The sequence below is a fragment of the Globicephala melas genome, chromosome 16 (genome assembly GCF_963455315.2).
Source record: "Globicephala melas chromosome 16, mGloMel1.2, whole genome shotgun sequence".
In the NCBI taxonomy this organism is placed as follows: domain Eukaryota; kingdom Metazoa; phylum Chordata; class Mammalia; order Artiodactyla; family Delphinidae; genus Globicephala; species Globicephala melas.
Window position 1 is genome coordinate 4,809,746 of NC_083329.1, and position 20,814 is coordinate 4,830,559.

The 20,814-nt window shown below is 47.1% G+C and overlaps 1 protein-coding gene across 3 annotated transcripts in view; it reads right to left on the reverse strand.

The window, feature by feature from the left end:
- DOCK1 (dedicator of cytokinesis 1) overlaps positions 1-20,814 on the reverse strand; it is a 523,633-nt gene that overhangs the window by 27,338 nt on the left and 475,481 nt on the right. For all 3 annotated transcript variants that reach the window (XM_060286253.1, XM_030832075.2, XM_030832074.2), the window contains 6 exons: positions 12,091-12,232; positions 11,878-11,956; positions 10,046-10,130; positions 6,915-7,001; positions 3,867-4,043; positions 2,785-2,868 (listed from right to left, as the gene is read on the reverse strand). In XM_060286253.1, coding sequence (XP_060142236.1) covers positions 2,785-2,868; positions 3,867-4,043; positions 6,915-7,001; positions 10,046-10,130; positions 11,878-11,956; positions 12,091-12,232 — 654 coding nt within the window. The remainder of the gene's footprint in view (positions 1-2,784; positions 2,869-3,866; positions 4,044-6,914; positions 7,002-10,045; positions 10,131-11,877; positions 11,957-12,090; positions 12,233-20,814) is intronic.

Consider the following 20,814-nt stretch of genomic DNA (forward strand, 5'->3'; position numbering starts at 1 on the left):
AAGATGGAGCTGTGCCTTTGAGGAAGGGGCTGGCGCTCGCTGCTGACCTGGTGTCAGCCGCCAACCTAGAAGAGGCCCCAGGCAGCCTGCACCCGACCCCAGCTCCTGCCCGCGAGGGGGTCAGCACCCTCTGTTTCAGCAACGGCAACGGCAGAGCCGGGAGCTGCCTGGGACTTAATAACCAGCCTTCACAAATGATTTTAGGCATCAGTGATGGAAACCCTGCCAATGAACCCTTGGGATTCCCAGGAGGAAAACCTCACTTTGCCCTGATGGAGTTTTCAGGAAAAAAACCAAACCAAATAAATTAACACAAAACCAGAAGAAAGCATTCCGATAACCCCAAACTTCTTATTTTTAATGAGCGTATGACTCAATTACTGATATTAAAAGATGAGTCTTCAAAACATTTGCAAATGAAAGCAAGATCACAGGTAATGTTTTGAATATGTATTTTCATCACTCTTTGACTTAATGAAGTGGTTAGAAACCAGATTTTTTTTCCCGACTTTCCTGTGAGGTACTTTAAAATTCATCCTTTAATATACTTATTAGGGGTGATGACATAGTGCTGACATAAAGTTCTCTCTGGGGAACAAATTATTTTCCTCTGTAGGGCTTGAAACTCTTAAAATCCAATTTTCTGTAACAGCTTACAGTAAAAAAAAAAAAAAAAAAAAAAAATCAATAGAACTTTTGCAGACCAAACTAGTTTTTGTGTAGCAATGGTTTTATATAGCCTTCAGTGGAGTTTTGAATTCTGTACCCTTTGGTTTTTACAACATCTAAAATGGAATCATTCAGACCTTTAAGTTCTCTCCCTCTTTTTTAGTAACAGAGGGAGACTGCCTACCTGAGGCTTACATCTTGTGCAAAGAAACCATCATGGCCTAAAAGTTCCCTTAAATTCAGCTCCCAGGGTGTCTTATCACAGAAGAATTCCAAGGCAAATTGATATCAAATGCCTACGGATTTGTGGAAAAGTCACACCCATTAGGATGGCGGCTATAAAACAAACAAACAAAAAGAAAACCAAAAAATAACAAATGTTGACAAGAATGAGGCAAAATTGGAACCATCGTGCATGACTATTGGTGGGAATGGAAAATAGTGCAGCTGCTGTGGAAAACAATATAGTGCTTCCTCAAAAAATTAAAAATAGACTTATATGATCCAACAATCCACTTCTGGGTATATACCCAAAAGAAGTGAAAGCAGGAAAGAGAACAGATATTTGTACACCCACGTTCATTATAACATCATTTACAATAGCAAAAGTGGACGCAACCCAAGTGTCCATCAGCGAATGAACAGATAAGTAAAAAGCGGTCTATGCAGACGATGGAATACTATTCAGTCTTAAAAAGGAATGAAATTCTGACACATGTTACAACACAGATGAACCTTAAAAACATTACGCTACGTGGAATAAGCCTGTCACAAAAGGACAATGTATTATTCCACTTATATGAGGTCCCTAGAATAATCAAATTCATAGAGACAGAAAGTAGGATGGTGGTTTCCAGGGGTGGGGAGGATGGAGAGTTACTGTCTATTGGGCACACAGCGGTTTTGCAAGATGAAAACTGGAGATGGATGGTGGTGATGTGGCTGCACAACGACGGGAACATACTTGATGCCACTGGACTGTGCATGTAAAAATGACTAAGGTGGTAAACTTTATGTTACATAAATTTTATCACAGCAATATCCATATATATTTTATAGATATAAAATAAATACTTGTAATTAGGCTTGAAACCAAAACTCAGCCCCACTCCACCCTAACAGGTCACACAGCCCGTGAGCTGATGACGAAGCCAGGACGGTGAGGCTCCAAGGGAGGCTGGTGAGGCTCCAGGGAGGCCGGGAGCAAAGCGGCCACAGAGCACTGGTCACAGCCTGGGACCCCGGGCTAGGGTGGGATGCCGCCCAGGCACAGGGAGACCCTGGCCTCTGCCTTCCTCAGCCCTCTTCCGCCAGCCTGGCATGTGGGGTGTAGATAGGCAGCATCCTCCTTGCCTCCCATGTGAGAAAAGGAAGCTTAACGAAGCTGTCCAAAGTCCAGAGCAAGCAGGCAGAGCTCCCACGGGAACTGGGTCTGGACGTCCCCTCCACCTCCAGGCTCATGAAAGCTCCAGGAGCCCAGACACATGAAAAGGGAACTTCCAGTGGAGCCCAGGACACCCTCCAGGGCTGCCCAGCCTCTCCAGACCATGTCCCGCTAAGGAAAGACTCAGACGGCCTCAGGAGCACAAGCAGAAAAGCCAAATATGCAGAACTACAGCTGGGGAAACGGAAATGAGGACCCCTTCCCCCAACCCTGACCACCGGCACGGGGAACAGGAGGGTGGGCGCTCGGCGGTTTCCCATCCCCCCACCTCTCACACCGATGGCGTCGGCTCGAGTGCCCTCCCAGGACAGGCTGCAGCCACGCTCTCTAGGGCATCACCGTTTCCTGACCTTGCCTGTGCCGTTCCGTTCTGTCGATACCAGGCAAAGATTTCCCAGCAGGCACTGCACTGACCGAGGGGAGGGAACAGACCAGGCTCATTTGCAAGACAGAACTTTCTAGGTGTTCAAAGGCATGACTACAGCCAGGGGTCGAGTTAATCACGGCAGTGGTGAATGGGTTTATCCGGGACAGACATGGTCACGGGTGCTCTGCCTGAAGTCCAGGGTCCTCCGTGGTGGCTGGCAGGTGTGCCAAGGTGGCCCTGGTGGATCTGGTCCCAGACTCCACTTTCCCCACCTCGGGCCCTGCAGCTGCGGCTGGACATTTACCTGCCATGCAATCAGGTCCTTGAGCTTCTCGATCTTTTCGTGGGCCTCGGGGTGCTCCTGCAGGTACCGCTCTGTAAAGAAGGCCTGGTGGAGACAGGGAGAGACACTTAGTACACCAACACACGTTTTTGTACACCAGGGCTGGGGAGAGAGCTGTGTGTGAAACAGACGCACACCCCGGCCATCACCCAGCTCATTCCCCCCAGGGTTGGATCCTACCCCAGCAAAACATCCAGTAAGGTCAGCACAACAAATGGACTTTGTTCACGCACTGTGGCGGCCCCGTCCATGGAGCCCAGCAAAGCCACAGCTGACCCGGGTCACTCACTTCGCTGGGAGGCAGCTCCCCAGCTGCTCTCGTGTCCCTGACCCCCATCCCGGGTCCGCCCTACAGCTGAAGGGAGCTGGAACAGAGCATCACCTCTCCAAAGTGTCCAGGGCAGTTTCGCCTCACAGCCCACTTTCAGGCAGAGCCCCTTCTGCTTCAGTTTCCGTTTTGTCTAGACCAGGGGGCAGCAAACCTTTTCCGTGAAGGGCCTCAACTCTGTCACTGTTGTATCAGGAAAACAGCCACAGACACCAAGTAAGAGAATGGCCGTGGCCACGTCCCAGACTTGATTTACAAAATCCGGCGGCGGCTGTCGTGCAGACCCCTTGTCTAGAGCACATCCCACGATCTTCAGCTTCTGCCTGATCTCACTGAGATATTTTCCAGGGAGACCAGCTGGTTGTCCCCACTGCACCAGACTCCCATCTATTTTAAATATTCTAAGCCTTTTGTCTTTCACTGAAACTGTCTTTTGGCCTTTAATGATCCCAGGCCTCTGGACTGTCACGAGGGTCACTCTCTAGGGCTCCGTTAGCACAGCCCGCTGCAGGGTGAAGATGAGGGGACAACGCCCAGGCCGGTCGGGCCCGGGGTGGGGCTTTGACCATCGGGAGGCCGCAGAGGCTGCCTCTGGGCGGACCGGCCTGGGCTCGGTCACTGCGGAGCTCGCTCAGTGAGACCACGGTGGTTTCCGGGCTTGGAGACAGTCCGTCCCAGGACAGGGCTGGAAAGAGGAAGCTGGCGTGTCACTTGCCTTTTCGTAATTTGCAAAGCCTCCCATGACGGCGGGGTCCACGATGCCGTTCAGGAGCATGGAGAGGGGGCTGACGGGGAGGCTGGGGTCGTCCAGGTGCTGCTGCACCATGCTGTTTATCTTGTCGTTCGTCAGCTGCATGGTCTCAATGGCGTTCTCCAGGGGGCTGATCTCCACCTGTGGAAGGGGGAGGATGGAACGGCATCGGGCCAGCTGCCGCGGCCCCTGTCCTGCCAGGGCCTCTGCTGATGCCTCTGGCTCCTCGCCAGAGGACACACACTCCGAGTGGGGCAGGCTTCCTACTCTCCATGCACTGTTCTTCCCAGTGGCTTCTTGGGGCAAAGGTCCCTCATCACCCAGCCGAGAGAAGCCGGGCATTTTAGGATCTTTATGTGTTTCCATAGACCTGTCCCCACATGCAAACTCCAAAGGCACAACGCAAGGTCACCTAGTCCTGGGGAATGTGTGTGCACATGCACGTGTGTATGCGTGTGTGTGCGCGCGTGCGTGCGTATGCACACGTACGGTCATCCCAGGAAAACACAGCCCTGAGTGGCACTTGCGCACAGTCTACGTGCCTCACAGAGCAGCCTTTGAACTGTGGCCTTGTTCATTGCTTGTCTTAAGGAATTTTGAGCAATCTCTCCCTGTCCCTGAGGCAGGAGGTCTGGGCGCTTTGTCCCTGGACTTGCTTGGTTAGGGAAGCAGGGGAGGGGCAGAGGGGTCCTGCCGTGGTCTCCGCAGGAGGCCACACACCCTCCTATAGGAAGGAAGAGCCCCCCCTGCCCGGTGGTCACCACTTCAGCTGGACCTCACGGGCCTCCCTTGCAAACCTGCCACTGGTCAGCAGGACCCTCAGAGCAGGAGGCAGGGCGAGCCAGCATGGGCCCACCTCGCCACCGCTCCTGCAGCTCTGCCCACACCCAGTGCCCTTCTTCCTCTGGGGGCCCCTGCAGGGCCTGGCGAGGCCCCGCCCCGCGATCCTCTCTGGCTCAGCCCGCAGGTGCCAGGAGGATGCGTCTGCGTTTAAAACAATAACACCACCTTCCCACCAGGCCTGGCTCTAACAGACCCTAGGCTGGGCCCCGGAGCCACGTCCAAGGGTGACCACAACACATGATAACCTGATCCTTCCCTTCCCCAAGGGAAGTGGGACGGGTCCCCACCTGTGCCGGGGACCCTAGGGTGTCTTTAGCAAATGGCAAAGCAGAGCAGCCTGTTTTCTCCTTCTACAGCTCCTGGGGATTGTCTGAGAGGTAGAGAGATGGGGGTTGGAGGTGCAGAGATGTTGAGAGAACGGAGAGACCCTAGAACGACACCCTCAGTCGTCACCGGCGAGCACCTGCCGGAGAGGTGACCTGATGGAGAGGAGGTAACACGCAAAGAGGTGGCCGACCATGTGCTGGTCGCTGAGGGTGCCCCCTGGTTGCAAGTGCACCCCAAACAACACATACCCTAGGGCCTTTGTTTTCACCCCACACCTGGCTTTATCAGACCCTGGAATGCACCACCCCAGACACAGAACTTCGCCAAATGGACTCTCCAGGGCAGAATTCCATTTTGACTGATGGCTAACTCCCTGTCGCTGATCCCGTTTGCCGCAAGAAAGAGCAGTGTCCTAGCTTCATCAAACCAAGAGGGTCAGCTGCTGGTCTGTTCCAGCGATGGCGGGGCCAGGAGTGCGGGCAGCAGGATTATTACAGTCCTGCCATCCTGGGATTATTCAGCCCCCAGCTTTCTTCGTTCATTAAAAAGGGCAAGCATAGCCCGTGGCAGAGCCACATCCTTACAGAAAATCAGGGCTCAGCCTTCGCCACCTCGAGCTGTTCAGCACCGTCCTCACGCATCCGGGCTGGTTCACGGAGTCCCCGATTACAAACGGCTTATGGGAAGAGGCTCATAGGAGGATAGGAGTGGTGCCTGTTTAGGGAAGGGTCTCCTGTCCTGTGGTCTCCCGCATGTACATCACCAGCTCCGAATGGTGCCAGTGAAGGCTTGCATTTCTGCCACCTGCCACGTCTCCTGAGCCTTCCAGAGGTCAGGGCCTGCCTGGGTGCTAGAGGGGGACAGAGTGGGGTCTCTGGGGACACAGGAAGTAGAGGCGCCCTCCTGGGGTGGGGAGGGGGGCCCAGAGCCCTAGGGCTTCAGAGTAGGAGGAGGGTGCGCTGGAGATGGGGATGGGATGCAGCTGACCACACGCATGCTCAGGGAGAGGTCAACTGAGCTTAGAGGTCAGGGAGAGGTCAGCCAGAGCTCAACTGGCGCGGACGAGGGTCAGGAGTGGAAACAAGGCTGGGAAGACAGGCGCCAGCCACGTCCTAGGGCAGAAGCAGGAGTTTCCAAGGGGACTCATGGTAAACTCAACAGTGGGTACCACCCCTCTGGTTAAGATCCTGCCAGGTGAAAACCAAAGGCATTGAGACACATGACAAAGCACACATATTCCAATCAGACCTCGTTATACTGGCAACTGTCACGCTGCTGCTGCTATACACTCAGTAAGAACCTTCTGCCCAACTCTGGTTCCTGTGACTGGAACTGTCCGATAGCTCATCACCCAGGCAAAGTCTAGCTAATGAGATGCGGGTCATTATTTCTTTAAAAAGGGTGGGTGAGGGGTATATTCTCAAGCTATTTCTACTTGAAAAGGAGCAAGTACTATTAATCAAGTTGTTTGTCATGTAAATGGCAATAAAACCATCAGGAAGAAAGATCTTCAAAAGCGTATGTAAATTGGAATTTGTCAAACTTGTCATTTCGGTAACAGAAAGAACTGTCAAAACAGCACAGTGAAGACTAGATTTAAATATTTTGTAAAAAGAAATGAAATCTTAGCTCTGGTTTCTTTCTACGCTAGAGGAGGTTGTGATTACACGGCATTTCCACCGCAGTATTCGTGGACGGGGAGAGTGATTCTGGGTTAAGCCTGATGTGGGGTCTGAAGCATGCCTGCCGGCCACGGTGACCAGATGACAGGCCCGGGGAAGAGGCTGTGTCAGACCGTAGAAGAGGGGGTGATGGGCAGTTCCTCCTGTGGGGTGTGCTTACCATGAAAACAGATTTGACCTCAAACCACCTTAAAATGCCAGGCAATTTATACGCAGTTGTGTATATGGTCCTTTCAATCCACATATTCTGCAAAGGGAACACACACAGAACACTTGTTAGGAGAAGGACGTTGCAGGTAGATGACAGCTTCTGCCCTCGCGGGGATTTGCAAGGGTCTGGGAGGCAAGGTCACCAGCCGCCCAGGGAACACCTCCCAGGCCACGCTCTGCTGAACTGCCAGACTGTTACACAGGACACCGTGGCCCCCTGTTCCCCGGCCAATGGTGCCCATTTCCCTGGCATTTGGCCAAGAAAATACAGTAGAAGGGGAGAATTACATACATCCACACGAGGGAGGTTCCCTCTGAGCAAACAGGTTTTTGGAAAGGCTCCAACGAGCTTTCCGTTAGCCTTACTTAGTGTTCAAAAGAAACTTGAAGATGCAACTCCACTGAGGAAGACTGCGCTTCATAAAAGTGACCTCTCAACATTCTAATAAAATCAGTCAGTATTTTAATGATGAAGTTTTTTTCTTTTTTTGGCGTAACATATATACTTACATCAGAAAATGAAGATATGGAAATAGAAGGCAGAAAAATCACTCCGTACCTAAAGACGACAGCCTAACCTTTTACTATCTGGGGTTCAAGGCTTCCTGCTAAGCGTTAACAAGTGTGTATATGTGTATTTTCAATGAAAATGTATTCTCCCGAAAATGGTATAGTACATATTGCGGGAAGTTGTTTAAAGCCAGGAAACGTAACTCCACCCCTCTTTAATGGCTGCACGGAACTCCGCTGCAGGGGTGAACCGTACCCCCTTCCTCCCACCTCCTACTGCGGGGTGTCCGGCTGGTAGCAGCCTTTGCCCGGTACACCTCCCAGTAACAGAGGATCACTGAGTGGTCTGAGTCTGTCCATAGCGATCCAGATATAAAAAGATGGCGTAATGGACTGTCAACATTTCCAGAAAACTGGCTGGCATGTAGAAAGCATTTTCTCCAAACCTCAGATTCCAGGCTGGGAGAGGGGAAGGACCTGGCCGAGGCCCCAGGGACACAGGTCAAGGCTCCTGCTGCCCCCGGGGGCTACTGGCTCAGGCACCGGCCTGGAAACAGCAGGCTGCGCTGCTCCCTACCAACCCCAGCATCTCCGGGGGGCGGGGCCTGCGGGTTCCACGTTGACCCTGTCTCTGGCTCCCTCCTCCTTGCCGGCTCTGGGTTTCAGAACTTCACGCGTGGCCAGGTTTGGAGGCACCAAGCTGCTCTGAGCTCCCGGGCTGGCCTGGCAGGGCAGCTTTCCCAGCACCCAGGCCCTGGGAGCCAGGCTCCCTGCAGCAGGCCCCAGCCTGGCCTCCCATTACCACCAAACCCCCTGCGCTTATCTGAAAGCCTGGGGCTTTGTCAAGCACGTGAAGGACTAAATCCCGTGGCTTCTGAAAGCCTCATCTGTGTGTGAGAACCTAACGGGGCCATTAGGGGATTTCTGGGCCATTTAGAAAGAGCCCAGCCTCTAAGGCTTAGCTCCGGAGTTCGGGAGCCATGGTTATTCTTAGCTCTGCCTCGAATGGCTGCGCAACTGTTGGCAATTTGCTCGACCTCCTTGTGTCTCTTCCTACACCGTATAAGAACGTACATCGCCACGAGACGTGAGAGGCCTGAGGGAGATTCCCGCCCATACATCCTGCAGCCAGGGTGCTACAGAAATGACAGAGTTATTGCTGTGATGACCAGAACAGAGACGGCTCAGGAAGCCCAGCCCCGGTGTGGGTGTCTAGGTGGGGCCTTGCCTCTCTCACCACTGCAGACGGTGCCACAGCGAAACGAGTCACCAAACAGGTTCAGGATGCCCCACTAACCAAGAAACAGGGTTTTGGTTTTGAAAGAGCCAGTGATGAAACTGGGGACAGCCTTAGAATTTCCCAACTCCAAGGTCCTAGTTGACACACAGGAAACTGGGCTCGGGAAGGGAAGGGAAGGGCCTTTCAGGGGCTGCGACTGGAGACTCACAGGCATCGCCGTGGGGATCAAAAGATGACAGGAAACAGGGCTTCAAAGGGAGGGTGGGTGGAAGGCAACTTTGCTGAAAGTGCTCTGAGCTTCCCTTTGGGTCAGCAGCATGGTGCTAATTCAACTTTGACCCCCTGCACCCCCAGATACCTGCAGACAAGGTCCCCGCCAGGGGTCCTTGGGACTAACGCCACCTTGAAATATGGGCCTATCTAGGGATTTCCAGAGGTGGTTTTTCAGGGCGGGAGGAGAGAGAAACGTTAACATTAAAAATAAATAAATAAATAAAACTATGCTTTCAACATACAGTTTTGAGGGCATTAGCCCCCTGTGGCCCCCTTTGCCTGGTAAAGCAACAAAGCTATTCTTTTCTACTTCAAAAAAGTTAATTAATTAAAAAATAAAAACGCTCTGCTTTATTTCATGCCTTTGCAAAATGGAATCCATTAAAGCAGTTGTATGTATATCTTTTAAAAGGTTGCAAGAATCTGTGCTAACATTTCTATGACTCTAATGCAGTGTCTTCAACAAGGCACAGATATTTAGCAATGTGTGGAAACACGTGATTCGCTGTTGCCGCCGGGGAGGCTCTAGCTGGCCCCTAGTGGGTAGAGGCCCGGGATGCTTCTCAACATCCAACGAGGCCTGTTATTCAGCTGTGCCCGCGGGGACCCTGTTCCGGCGTATTGTGCCACAGTGAAGTTCAGGTGCGGGCGCTGGGTAGTGAGCCCAGCTCACCTCCTGACTGCTTGTCCCCTGCAGAGAGCCGTGTAAGCACTCGGCACCTCCGAGAGCTTATTTATAGCTGAGACACCAGCACCTGCTCCAGGACCCAGGGCACAGAGGAAGACTCAGATACACGCAGGATGGAAGCAAGTGTGCTCCGAGCACAGAAACACTCCAAAGCACTAGTTACCTTCTTACAGTAACACAAGCACCTTAGTGATACTATCTGTGAAATGGTCGTCATGTCACTAAATCTGAATGGGTAATATGCTAGGATCTCTGCACATAACACACAAAGGCATTCAATCCTGCACTGCGGGAGCCTTCGAGAACACGCTCTTCCACGCGCAGTTTTGTTAGTCGTGGCATGAGTTTGGGGGTGGGTTTTTTTTTTTACCGCAAATTCGTTGTCTGGGTTTTTCTCTCCCTTGCGGATCGGACGAGAATATTCAAATCGCTGGACCTCGTTTACTCTGTAAAAACTGTACAGAGATAGAGGAATCATTAGACATTTAACCAGAAAAGCAGCCGATTTGCTTTTAGACACAGGATCCGGTCTCCCTATAGGTCAGTGCATCCCTTAAAACATCTCCAGCCTTGACCTGGAGCGACAGCTGGGCTTTCTTTCCCCGCCAGCCTCAGAAGAGAGACGTTGGCAGGTGGAAAAATTACCTTGAATTTTTGCCTCTTCTCTGTCCCTGACAATGCTCAAGGGAGAAGAGATGCTGAGTAAGAGTGAAACCAGCAAAAACAGAAAAGGTGAAGCAAAGGAGAGGGGGAAAAGGCCTTCATTCTCCATTTATGCGTTTATTATTTAAAACTTGAATTCATAGTTCAACAATTAAATAATTTAATCTAATAAGTTATTAAAAATTTAAAAATATGTCTTATTTTTTAAAAGGTCTTGTATACTTTAATTTCAGATCTACAAAAGGCAGATTTGGCAACCACCAAGGGTGGCATACATAAGATGGAGACTGTGCCTTCCTCCCCTGGGGAGGGGGTGGGTTTCACGCACATCCCAGAGGCAGGCTGGGAGGCTCACTCACCCCCCTGCGCTGAAACGCAGGTGGGCGCCCCACATCAAAGGGAAATATCTGAGCACACACTACAGTCCACTAGTGTTTACTGCCTCTCTGAGAAAAAAATGTTGCAAAACTTGAAGTCTAAGCCTTATGAAAGCGAGCATCCGTCAATAAACCGAGTCCTGGTTTATTTCCCACGTTTGCTGATGAAAGGTTAAAGAAATGGTAGTGAATTTTGCAGAAGAATCCAATCCACCAAACTTCAGGATATAAAATAAGCAGATCCTGAGCATTATTAGGCCATCAAAGAGGTTAACTGTTTTTCACCAGTACATGGATCAAATAGAAAACTCTTCATATCTAAGAGACATCTAGTGTAGGTGTTTCTACACCACTGCTAAGTCAGGGGCAATTCAATGTAGATGCAGAAAATCTCACTCAAATTTGGACAGTTGGCCTGTGAGTTTTAAAATCCACCTCCAGGGGCTTCCCTGGTGGCGCAGTGGTTGAGAGTCCACCTGCCGATGTAGGGGACACGGGTTCGTGCCCCGGACCGGGAAGATACCACATGCCGTGGAGTGGCTGAGCCCGTGAGCCATGGCCGCTGAGCCTGCGCGTCCGGAGCCTGTGCTCCGCAACGGGAGAGGCCACAACAGTGAGAGGCCCACGTACTGCAAAAAAAAAAAAAAAAAATCCACCTCCAAATCCCATATTATGTAATCACCCTGTTGTACAGGTGAAGGCTTCTTCTCATCCCCCACCTGGTTCTCCATCACGAGCACATGTCTGAATCCCTATTCCTGGCTTCTGGGATCCAAATGCTCTGGCCACACCACAGGCACACAGACAGATCTGTGGGGGTGGGGGGCAGGGCCTGAGCCCTGGAGAAAAGGTCTACAGGGGGGTCTCTCACCTGGTGGCTCAAATGGAGCCCAGAGCACCCCTTTCTCCCCCTGACTTTCCCTGTCTCCCAATCTCGGGTATAAGGAACAGCCTTGCACCCTCCCGGCCACACATATTCACATCTTCCTTCCCCCTTCTTTGATGCTGAACATGACTAATTTCCCTTGCTTTTTGAAGTAAACAGAAAGAGCATCTGAAAAGTTAATCAAAGGCTGACATCCACCCTCTGAGACGTGAAATTATGAAGAAGCGATCTGTGTACGCCTCTCACCACCCTCATGTTGGGTAAGGAAAATGTTACCTTACAATCTGCTCTGACACGGGCCTGTGGAACTTAGGGGGCAAATCGAGTTTGGGCTTTACTGTGAAGCACTGAATATCTGAAGGTCAAGGGGGTTAAGGATCATAAGGCAGCGTGGTCATTAGCCAGGAGCAAGGTCCCACGTACACCCAACCATCCAAACAAACGACATCGCCATTGTTTTATATCCGACATGGCTGTCTGAAAGGATACATTGGCCAGCAGAGTTTTTAATATCGTCGCCTGGTGGAGATGTTGTCTTCATTTTCTCAGCATTTGGAAACTGAGTTAATAGCCGAGCTTCAAAATCTTCCCGGCGTTCATACTCCTTCCCACGGTAAATGAAAACTTTCCCCTGGAAACAATGACATTCATTAAATAACACCCCAGGGGAAGGGCCAGGAAAAGTTCACACATAAAGGCATTGGTCTTCAAGATGGGCTTGACAGTTTTTTTTAAAATGTCACTGAATTGAAGAACAGCTTGTAATTGTGGTGATCTTACTAATCAAGAACACAGGAACAGAAGCCAGGTAAGTTAATACTGTTTAAGAAGCACTAAAGATGATGTTATTGAAAGTACATTTCAGTCTTAACAGTAGCAATCAATTTACAAAACCATGAGAAACCAAGCGAGTGATTGAAGCCCACACACTAGTGGGCATGAAATGGTCAGACAGGGTAAAGGCACCAAGGCAAGTGGAGGAGAATGGTGTCCATATCATCTCCCCCCTAATTAAGTAGTTTCCATCCTACCAGAAAGAATTCAAGGGAGAGATAGCCTCATCCACCAGAGGGCAGACAGCAGAAGCAAGAAGAACTACCATCCTGCAGCCTGTGGAACAAAAACCACATTCACAGAAAGATAGACAAGATGAAAAGGCAGAGGGCTATGTACCAGATGAAGGAGTAAGATAAAACCCCAGAAAAACAACTAAATGAAGTGGAGATAGGCAACCTTCCAGAAAAAGAATTCAGAATACTGATAGTGAAGATGATCCAGGACCTCGGAAAAAGAATGGAGGCGAAGATTGAGAAGATGCAAGAAATGTTTAACAAAGACCTAGAAGAATTACAAACGAGATGAACAATACAATAACTGAAATGAAAAATACATGAGAAGGAATCAATAGCAGAATAACTGAGGCAGAAGAACGGATAAGTGACCTGAAAGACAGAATGGTGGAATTCACTGCTGCGGAACAGAATAAAGAAAAAAGAATGAAAAGAAATAAAGACACCCTAAGAGACCTCTGGGACAACATTAAACACAACAACATTCGCATCATAGGGGTCCCAGAAGGAGAAGAGAGAAAGGACCCGAGAAAATATCTGAAGAGATAATAGTTGAAAACTTCCCTAACATGGGAAAGGAAATAGCCATCCAAGTCCAGGAAGTGCAGAGAGTCCCAGACAGGATAAACCCAAGGAGAAACATGCCGAGACACACAGTAATCAAATTGGCAAAAATTAAAGACAAGGAAAAATTATTGAAAGCAGCAAGGGAAAAATGACAAATAACATACAAGGGAACTCCCAAAAGGTTAACAGCTGATTTCTCAGCAGAAACTCTACAAGTCAGAAGGGAATGCCATGATATACTTAAAGTGATGAAAGGGAAGAACCCACAACCAATATTACTCTACCTGGCAAGGATCTCCTTCAGATTCGATGAAGAAATCGAAAGCTTTACAGACAAGCAAAAGCTAAGAGAATTCAGCACCACTAAACCAGCTCTACAACAAATGCTAAAGGAACTTCTCTAAGTGGGAAACACAAGAGAAGAAAAGAACCTATAAAAACAAACCCAAAACAATTAAGAAAATGGTAACAGGAACATACATATTGATAATTACCTTAAACGTCAATGGATTAAATGCTCCAACCAAAAGACACAGGCTTGCTGAATGGATACAAAAACAAGACCCATATATACGCTGTCTACAAGAGACCCACTTCAGACCTAGGGATATATACAGGCTGAAAGTGAGGGGATGGAAAAAGATATTCCATGCAAATGGAAATCAAAAGAAAGCTGGAGTATTAATACTCATATCAGATAAAATAGACTTTAAAATAAAGAATGTTACAAGAGACAAGGAAGGACACTATGTAATGATCAAGGCATAAATCCAAGAAGAAGATACAACAATTATAAATATATATGCACCCAACATAGCAGCACCTCAATGCATAAGGCAACTGCTAACAGCTCTAACAAGAGGAAATTGACAGTAACATAATAGGAAATCGACAGTAACACAGTAACACAATAATCGACAGTAACACCTCACTTACACCAATGGACAGATCATCCAAACAGAAAATTAATAAGGAAACACAAACTTTAAATGACACAACAGACCAGATAGATTTAATTGATATTTATAGGACATTCCATCCAAAAACAGCAGACTACACTTTCTTCTCAAGTGCGCATGGAACATTCTCCAGGATAGATCACATCTTGGGTCACAAATCAAGCCTCAGTAAATTTAAGAAAATTGAAATCACATCAAGCATCTTTTCTGACCACAACGCTATGAGATTAGAAATCAATTACAGGGAAAAAAACGTAAAAAACACAAACACATGGAGGCTAAACAATACGTTACTAAATAATCAAGAGATCACTGAAAAAATCAAAGAGGAAATCAAAAAATACCTAGAGACAAATGACAATGAAAACACGACGATCCAAAACCTATGGGATGGAGCAAAAGCATTACTAATAGGGAAGTTTATAGCTATACAAGCCTACCTCAAGAAACAAGAAAAATCTTAAATAAACAATCTAACCTTACACCTAAAGGAACTAGAGAAAGAAGGACAAACAAAACCCAAAGTTAGCAAAACAAATATCGTATATTAATGCACGTATGTGGAACCTAGAAAAATGGTACAGATGAACCGGTATGCAGGGCAGAAGGAAAGAAATCATCAAGATCAGCACAGAAATAAATGAAATAGAAACAAAGAAAACAGCAGCAAAGATCAATAAAACTAAAAGCTGGTTCTTTGAGAAGATAAACAAAATTGATAAACGATTAGTCAGACTCAAGAAAAAGAGGGAGAGGACTCAAATCAATAAAATTAGAAATGGAAATGGAGAAGTTACAACAGACACCACAGAAATACAAAGCATCCTAAGAGACTACTACAAGCAACTCTATGCCAATAAAATGGACAACCTGGAAGAAATGGACAAATTCTTAGAAAGGTATTACCTTCCAAGACTGAACCAGGAAGAAATAGAAAATATGAACAGACCAATCACAAGTCATGAAATTGAAACTGTGATTAAAAACCTTCCAACAAACAAAAGTCCAGGACCAGATGGCTTTACAGGTAAATTCTATCAAACATTTAGAGAAGAACTAACACCCATCCTTCTCAAACTCTTCCAAAATATTGCAGAGAAAACTCCCAAACTCATTCTATGAGGCCACCATCACCCTGATACCAAAACCAGACAAAGATACCACAAAAACAGAAACTTACAGACCAATATCACTGATGAATATAGATGCAAAAATCCTCAACAAAACGCTAGCAAACAGAATCCAACAATACAGTAAAAGGATCATACACCATGATCAAATGGGATTTATCCCAGGGATGCAACGTTTCTTCAATATACGCAAATCAATCATTGTGATACACCATGTTAACAAACTGAAGAATAAAAACCATATGATCATGTCAATAGATGCAGAAAAAGCTTTCAACAAAATTCAACACCCATTTATGATAAAAACTCTCCAGAAAGTGGGCATAGAGAGAACCTACCTCAACATAATAAAGGCCATATACGACAAACCCACAGCAAACATCGTTCTCAATGGTGAAAAACTGAAAGCATTTCCTCTAAGATCGGGAATAAGACAAGGATGTCCACTCTCACCATTATTATTCAACATAGTTTTGGAAGTCCTAGCCACAGCAATCAGAGAAGAAAAAGAAATAAAAGGAATCCAAATAGGAAAAGAAGAAGTAAAACTGTCACTGTTTGCAGACGACATGATACTATACATAGAGAATCCTAAAGATGCCACCAGAAAACTACTAGAGCTAATCAATGAATCTGGTAAAGTTGCAGGATACAAAATTAATGCATAGAAATCTCTTGCATTTCTATACACTAATGATGAAAAATCTGAAAGAGAAATTAAGGAAACACTCCCATTTACCCGTGCAACAAAAAGAATAAAATACCTAGGAATAAACCTACCTAGGGAGACTAAAGACCTGTATGCAGAAAATGATAAGACACTGATGAAAGAAATTAAAGATGATACCAACAGATGGAGAGATATACCATGCTCTTGGATTGGAAGTATCAATATTGTGAAAATGACTATACTACCCAAAGCAATCTACAGATACAATGCAACCCCTATCAAATGACCAATGGCATTTTTTACAGAACTAGAACAAAAAAATCTTAAAATTTGTATGCAGACACAAAAGACCCAGAATAGTCAAGGCAGTCTTGAGGGAAAAAAGCGGAGCTGGAGGAATCAGACTCCCTGACTTCAGACTATACTACAAAGCTACAGTAATCAAGACAGTATGGTACTGGCACAAAAACAGAAATATAGATCAATGGAACAAGATAGAAAGCCCAGAGATAAACCCACGCACCTATGGTCAACTGATCTATGACAAAGGAGGGAAGGATATACAATGGAGAAAAGACAGTCTCTTCAATAAGTGGTGCTGGGAAAACTGGACAGCTACATGTAAAAGAATGAAATTAGAACACTCCCTAAGAGCATACACAAAAATAAACTGAAAATGAATTAGAGACCTAAATGTAAGACCAGACACTATAAAACTCTTAGAGGAAAACATAGGAAGAACACTCTGACATAAATCACAGCAAGACCTTTTTTGATCGGGCTTCCCTGGTGGTGCAGTGGTTGAGAGTCCGCCTGCCGATGCAGGGGACATGGGTTCGTGCCCCGGTCCGGGAAGACCCCACATGCCGCGGAGCGGCTGGGCCCGTGACCCATGGCCGCTGAGCCTGTGCATCCGGAGCCTGTGCTCCACAATGGGAGAGGCCACAACAGTGAGAGGCCCGTGTATTGCAAAAAAAAGAAAAGAAAAAAAAAAAGACCTTTTTTGATCCACCTCCTAGAGTAATGGATATAAAAACAAAAATAAACAAATGAGACCTAAAGAAATTTCAATGCTTTTGCACAGCAAAGGAAACCATAAACAAGACAAAAAGACAACCCTCATAATGGGAGGAAATATTTGCAAATGAATCAACAGACAAAGGATTAATCTCCAAAATATATAAACAGCTCATGCAGCTCAGTATTAGAAAAACAAACAACCCAATCCAAAAATGGGCAGAAGAACTAAATAGACATTTCTCCAAAGAAGACATACAGATGGCCAAGAAGCACATGAAAAGCTGCTCAGCATCACTAATTATTAGAGAAATGCAAATCAAAACTAAAATGAGGTATCACCTCACACCAGTTAGAATGGGCATCATCAGAAAATCTACAAACAACAAATGCTGGAGAGGGTGTGGAGAAAAGGGAATCCTCTTGCACTGTTGGTGGGAATGTAAATGGATACAGCCACTATGGAGAACAGTATGGAGGTTCCTTAAAAAACTAAAAATAGAACTACCATACAACCCAGCAATCCCACTACTGGGCATATACCCAGAGAAAACCATAATTCAAAAAGACACATGCACCCCAATGTTCACTGTAGCACTATTTACAATAGGCAGGTCATGGAAGCAACCTAAATGCCCATCAACAGACAAATGGATAAAGAAGATGTGGTACATATATACAATGGAATATTACTCAGCCATAAAGAGAACGAAATTGGGTCATTTTTAGAGACGTGGATGGATCTAGAGACTGTCATACAGAGTGAAGTAAGTCAGAAAGAGAAAAACAAATATCGTATATTAATGCACGTATGTGGAACCTAGAAAAATGGTACAGATGAACCGGTATGCAGGGCAGAAAGTGAGACACAGATGTAGAGAACAAACGTATGGACACCAAGGGGGGAAAGTGACGGGGGTGGTGGTGGTGGGATGAATAGGGAGATTGGGATTGACATATATACACTAATATGTATAAAATGGATAACTAATAAGAACCTGCTGTATAAAAAAAAATTAAATTAAATTAAAATTAAAAAAAAAAAAAGAATTCAAGAGAGCCTGAGATTAAGGTGGGGCCTCAGAGCCTGAGCACGACTTTCCAAGCTGGCTCCTACGGGTCACAGCCAAGAGATGAGCAGAACCAGAGGGGAGAGGGTCCAGACCAAAGCAGAGGCACCCAAGGCTCTGGGCCTCCCCTGGTGCTGAGAGGGTGGAGGTGGTGGCTGGACTCCCCCCCTGGAACGTTTGCAGTTGTCGTGTGCACAATGAGCTGTCAACGGATGACAGGGCAGAGCATGCAGAGTGTTCCTCCTAAAGGCTGGAGTCTGTCCCTCTCAAATGCCACTTCTGTCACCTCCACGAAGTCTGGAGAGTGCACCTGGGGGTTGTTTTGGGTGGCTGGGCTGGGCGACCTCGAGGGAGGATGATACGTAGGTAAGCATTCCTCTCTACTCAGGCTGTCTCACTGAGACCTGTCTCGTGACTCTGTAAATGTGTGTCAGGAACGTTCTGATTCCAAGACGGCACTGGTCTCCATACCTTCAGAGATTCAACAAGTGTGTTCTGAGTGGCAACTGAATCACAGAAAGGTGTCAGTGGGTAGTGTGATGCTGCAGCTGGTTCTTGAAGCCCTCCACCTCCCCCCACCCATCTTCTTGCCCCATCTTAGGGCTGTCTCAACATCAATGAAAACTGCCACAAGGTTTTCCTTGTTGCGAGGAGCAGAACCCACAGAACCCGAGAAACAGGAGGCTGGGGGCTCGTGCTTCTCCTCCTTGGACTTGGTTGCTGTTTCATCAGGGACCCTGGGCAAGAGGGTCCAGGCCAGCTGGTCATGAGTTAGGGGCAGCCCTGTTATCTTCCCTGACCCTGGACGGATGCCAGAGTGCAAGGGTGGGGGGGGGGAGAAAGGGGAAGAGAAGATACACAAACAGATGCGTCCTAGAGCCTCAGCTCAAAGCCAAATTAAAATCTGTCTAATTAATGAATTTTCACAAAAACAGAGCCCCTGTGGCATTCCATTTATCCCCTTCCCTAGTCCAAAGTTATTCTGAGTCCTTGTAAATCACTAAAGAAGGAAGAATTTAAAATGTTTTTTCACTTTGTGCTTAGGTATGTCTTAAAGTACCCATTACAGGAGAAAAATGTACTCTTTCTTTAAAAAAATAATCTGAAGCAGAAACCAAAATACTATGTAGTCTTAATTAGAAATATAAATATAAATACACAGCACGGGCACCTGCAGGGCTATAAAAAGCCAAACATTTCAGAAATTCAGGGCGATTTAATGTATAACAGGCTACTGGGAAACCAGCATGCGTTTATTATGCGTTACCCTAGAAGGAAGACATAATACTAAAAATGTATATAAAGGCTTTAACAGAAAAACACTAGTGAGTTACAGATGAACACACTAATCACATTTTCTAGAAATGTCAATTACTTTGCATTTTGAAGTGGTCCTTTCAAGCCTGAAAACAGGAGGGAAACGTACAAATAGTCAAAGATATTTACTCCTTGTAAGAATCATAAATATTCATACAAATGCAAAAAAGCCCATGCGATCAATGCTTAAAGCAAAACAAAGCAGAGGGGGCAGCGAGTCAGTTCTCAGAGGCTGTGCTCCCGGCACTGAATGAAGTACACAAACATCCCACCCACTTTTTTGTAACTGCTAATGTCATTGTCAGATGGAGCCCCGACAGGTAATCTGTGAAGCGTAATGAATGTATTGCTATAGGCCCACAGAATTATTCGGGGGTGGGGGTCAGTCAGTTCCATATTAATCAAGCCCGTTAAACTCGTTATTCGTACTCTGCATTTTGTCCTTGTGACGGGCAGGTGACCCAGCACGGTCCCTGGAGCATGGATCTCATGTGACCTCCCAGGACAACCCTGGCATCAGTTGGCTTGGGGGCTGCAAAATGCTCACCCCGCCCTGCTGCCAGCTCAGGACACCAGGGCAGAGCCGTAGAGGCCTTAAACGACGGCACCGTCCAAGGAGGGCCACACACACTCTACTCCCAGCACAGCACAGGTCAGCTGTGATTTAGGGCCTGCCCCTCCCTCTCAGTCTTTCTTAGAGACACACACACGGAGACATATGTACAGATTCACATACATTAATTAAAGCCTTGAGCAACAGTAGATGACTTCAACTCCAGGCTCATTATCCCCTTTGGATTGGCTTTTTACTTAAAGTTAATTTCAAAATCCTCCCTAACCTCTATCTTAGATGCCACAGCTGCACGATGAAGGTGTCGGTGTTAAGGAGAGACTGACCAGCAGTGACAGGGACAGGCCAGATGCCCCAGGCACCCAGCCAGGACCCTGCATGAGCATATCAACTAACAGGTCACACCTTCTGGAGCTGGTCAGCCCTGCGAGGGCCACTTGCTGAAGTTCCTATACAGAATGACAGGTCCTCACCAAGTAAGTCCTCCCTGCTGGTGCCAGAGGGAAGGGACGTCTTATACTATCAGGGCCTCCTGTGGGATCAGAAACACCAGGGCCAAAGGAACACACCTCTGGGGCTACAGAAATCTCCCAACTGGATCTAACTGCCCCAGACAGGTGCGCCCTAGGCAGAGAGCTCCTGCTTCTCTAAAACCAGAAGGATCACACATGGTCTCCCAGGATAAGAGAAAACCAGGTGACATTAAAAAAAAAAAAAAGGTCATAAGAAATGACAGGAAATCATGGTCAATGGCATCCAAGAATGCGTTTTTGAGAAACTTTAACAATCCTACTAGCAGGCTGGGCAGCATTTATTTACACAGTTTCTGGCCTCCTGATTAT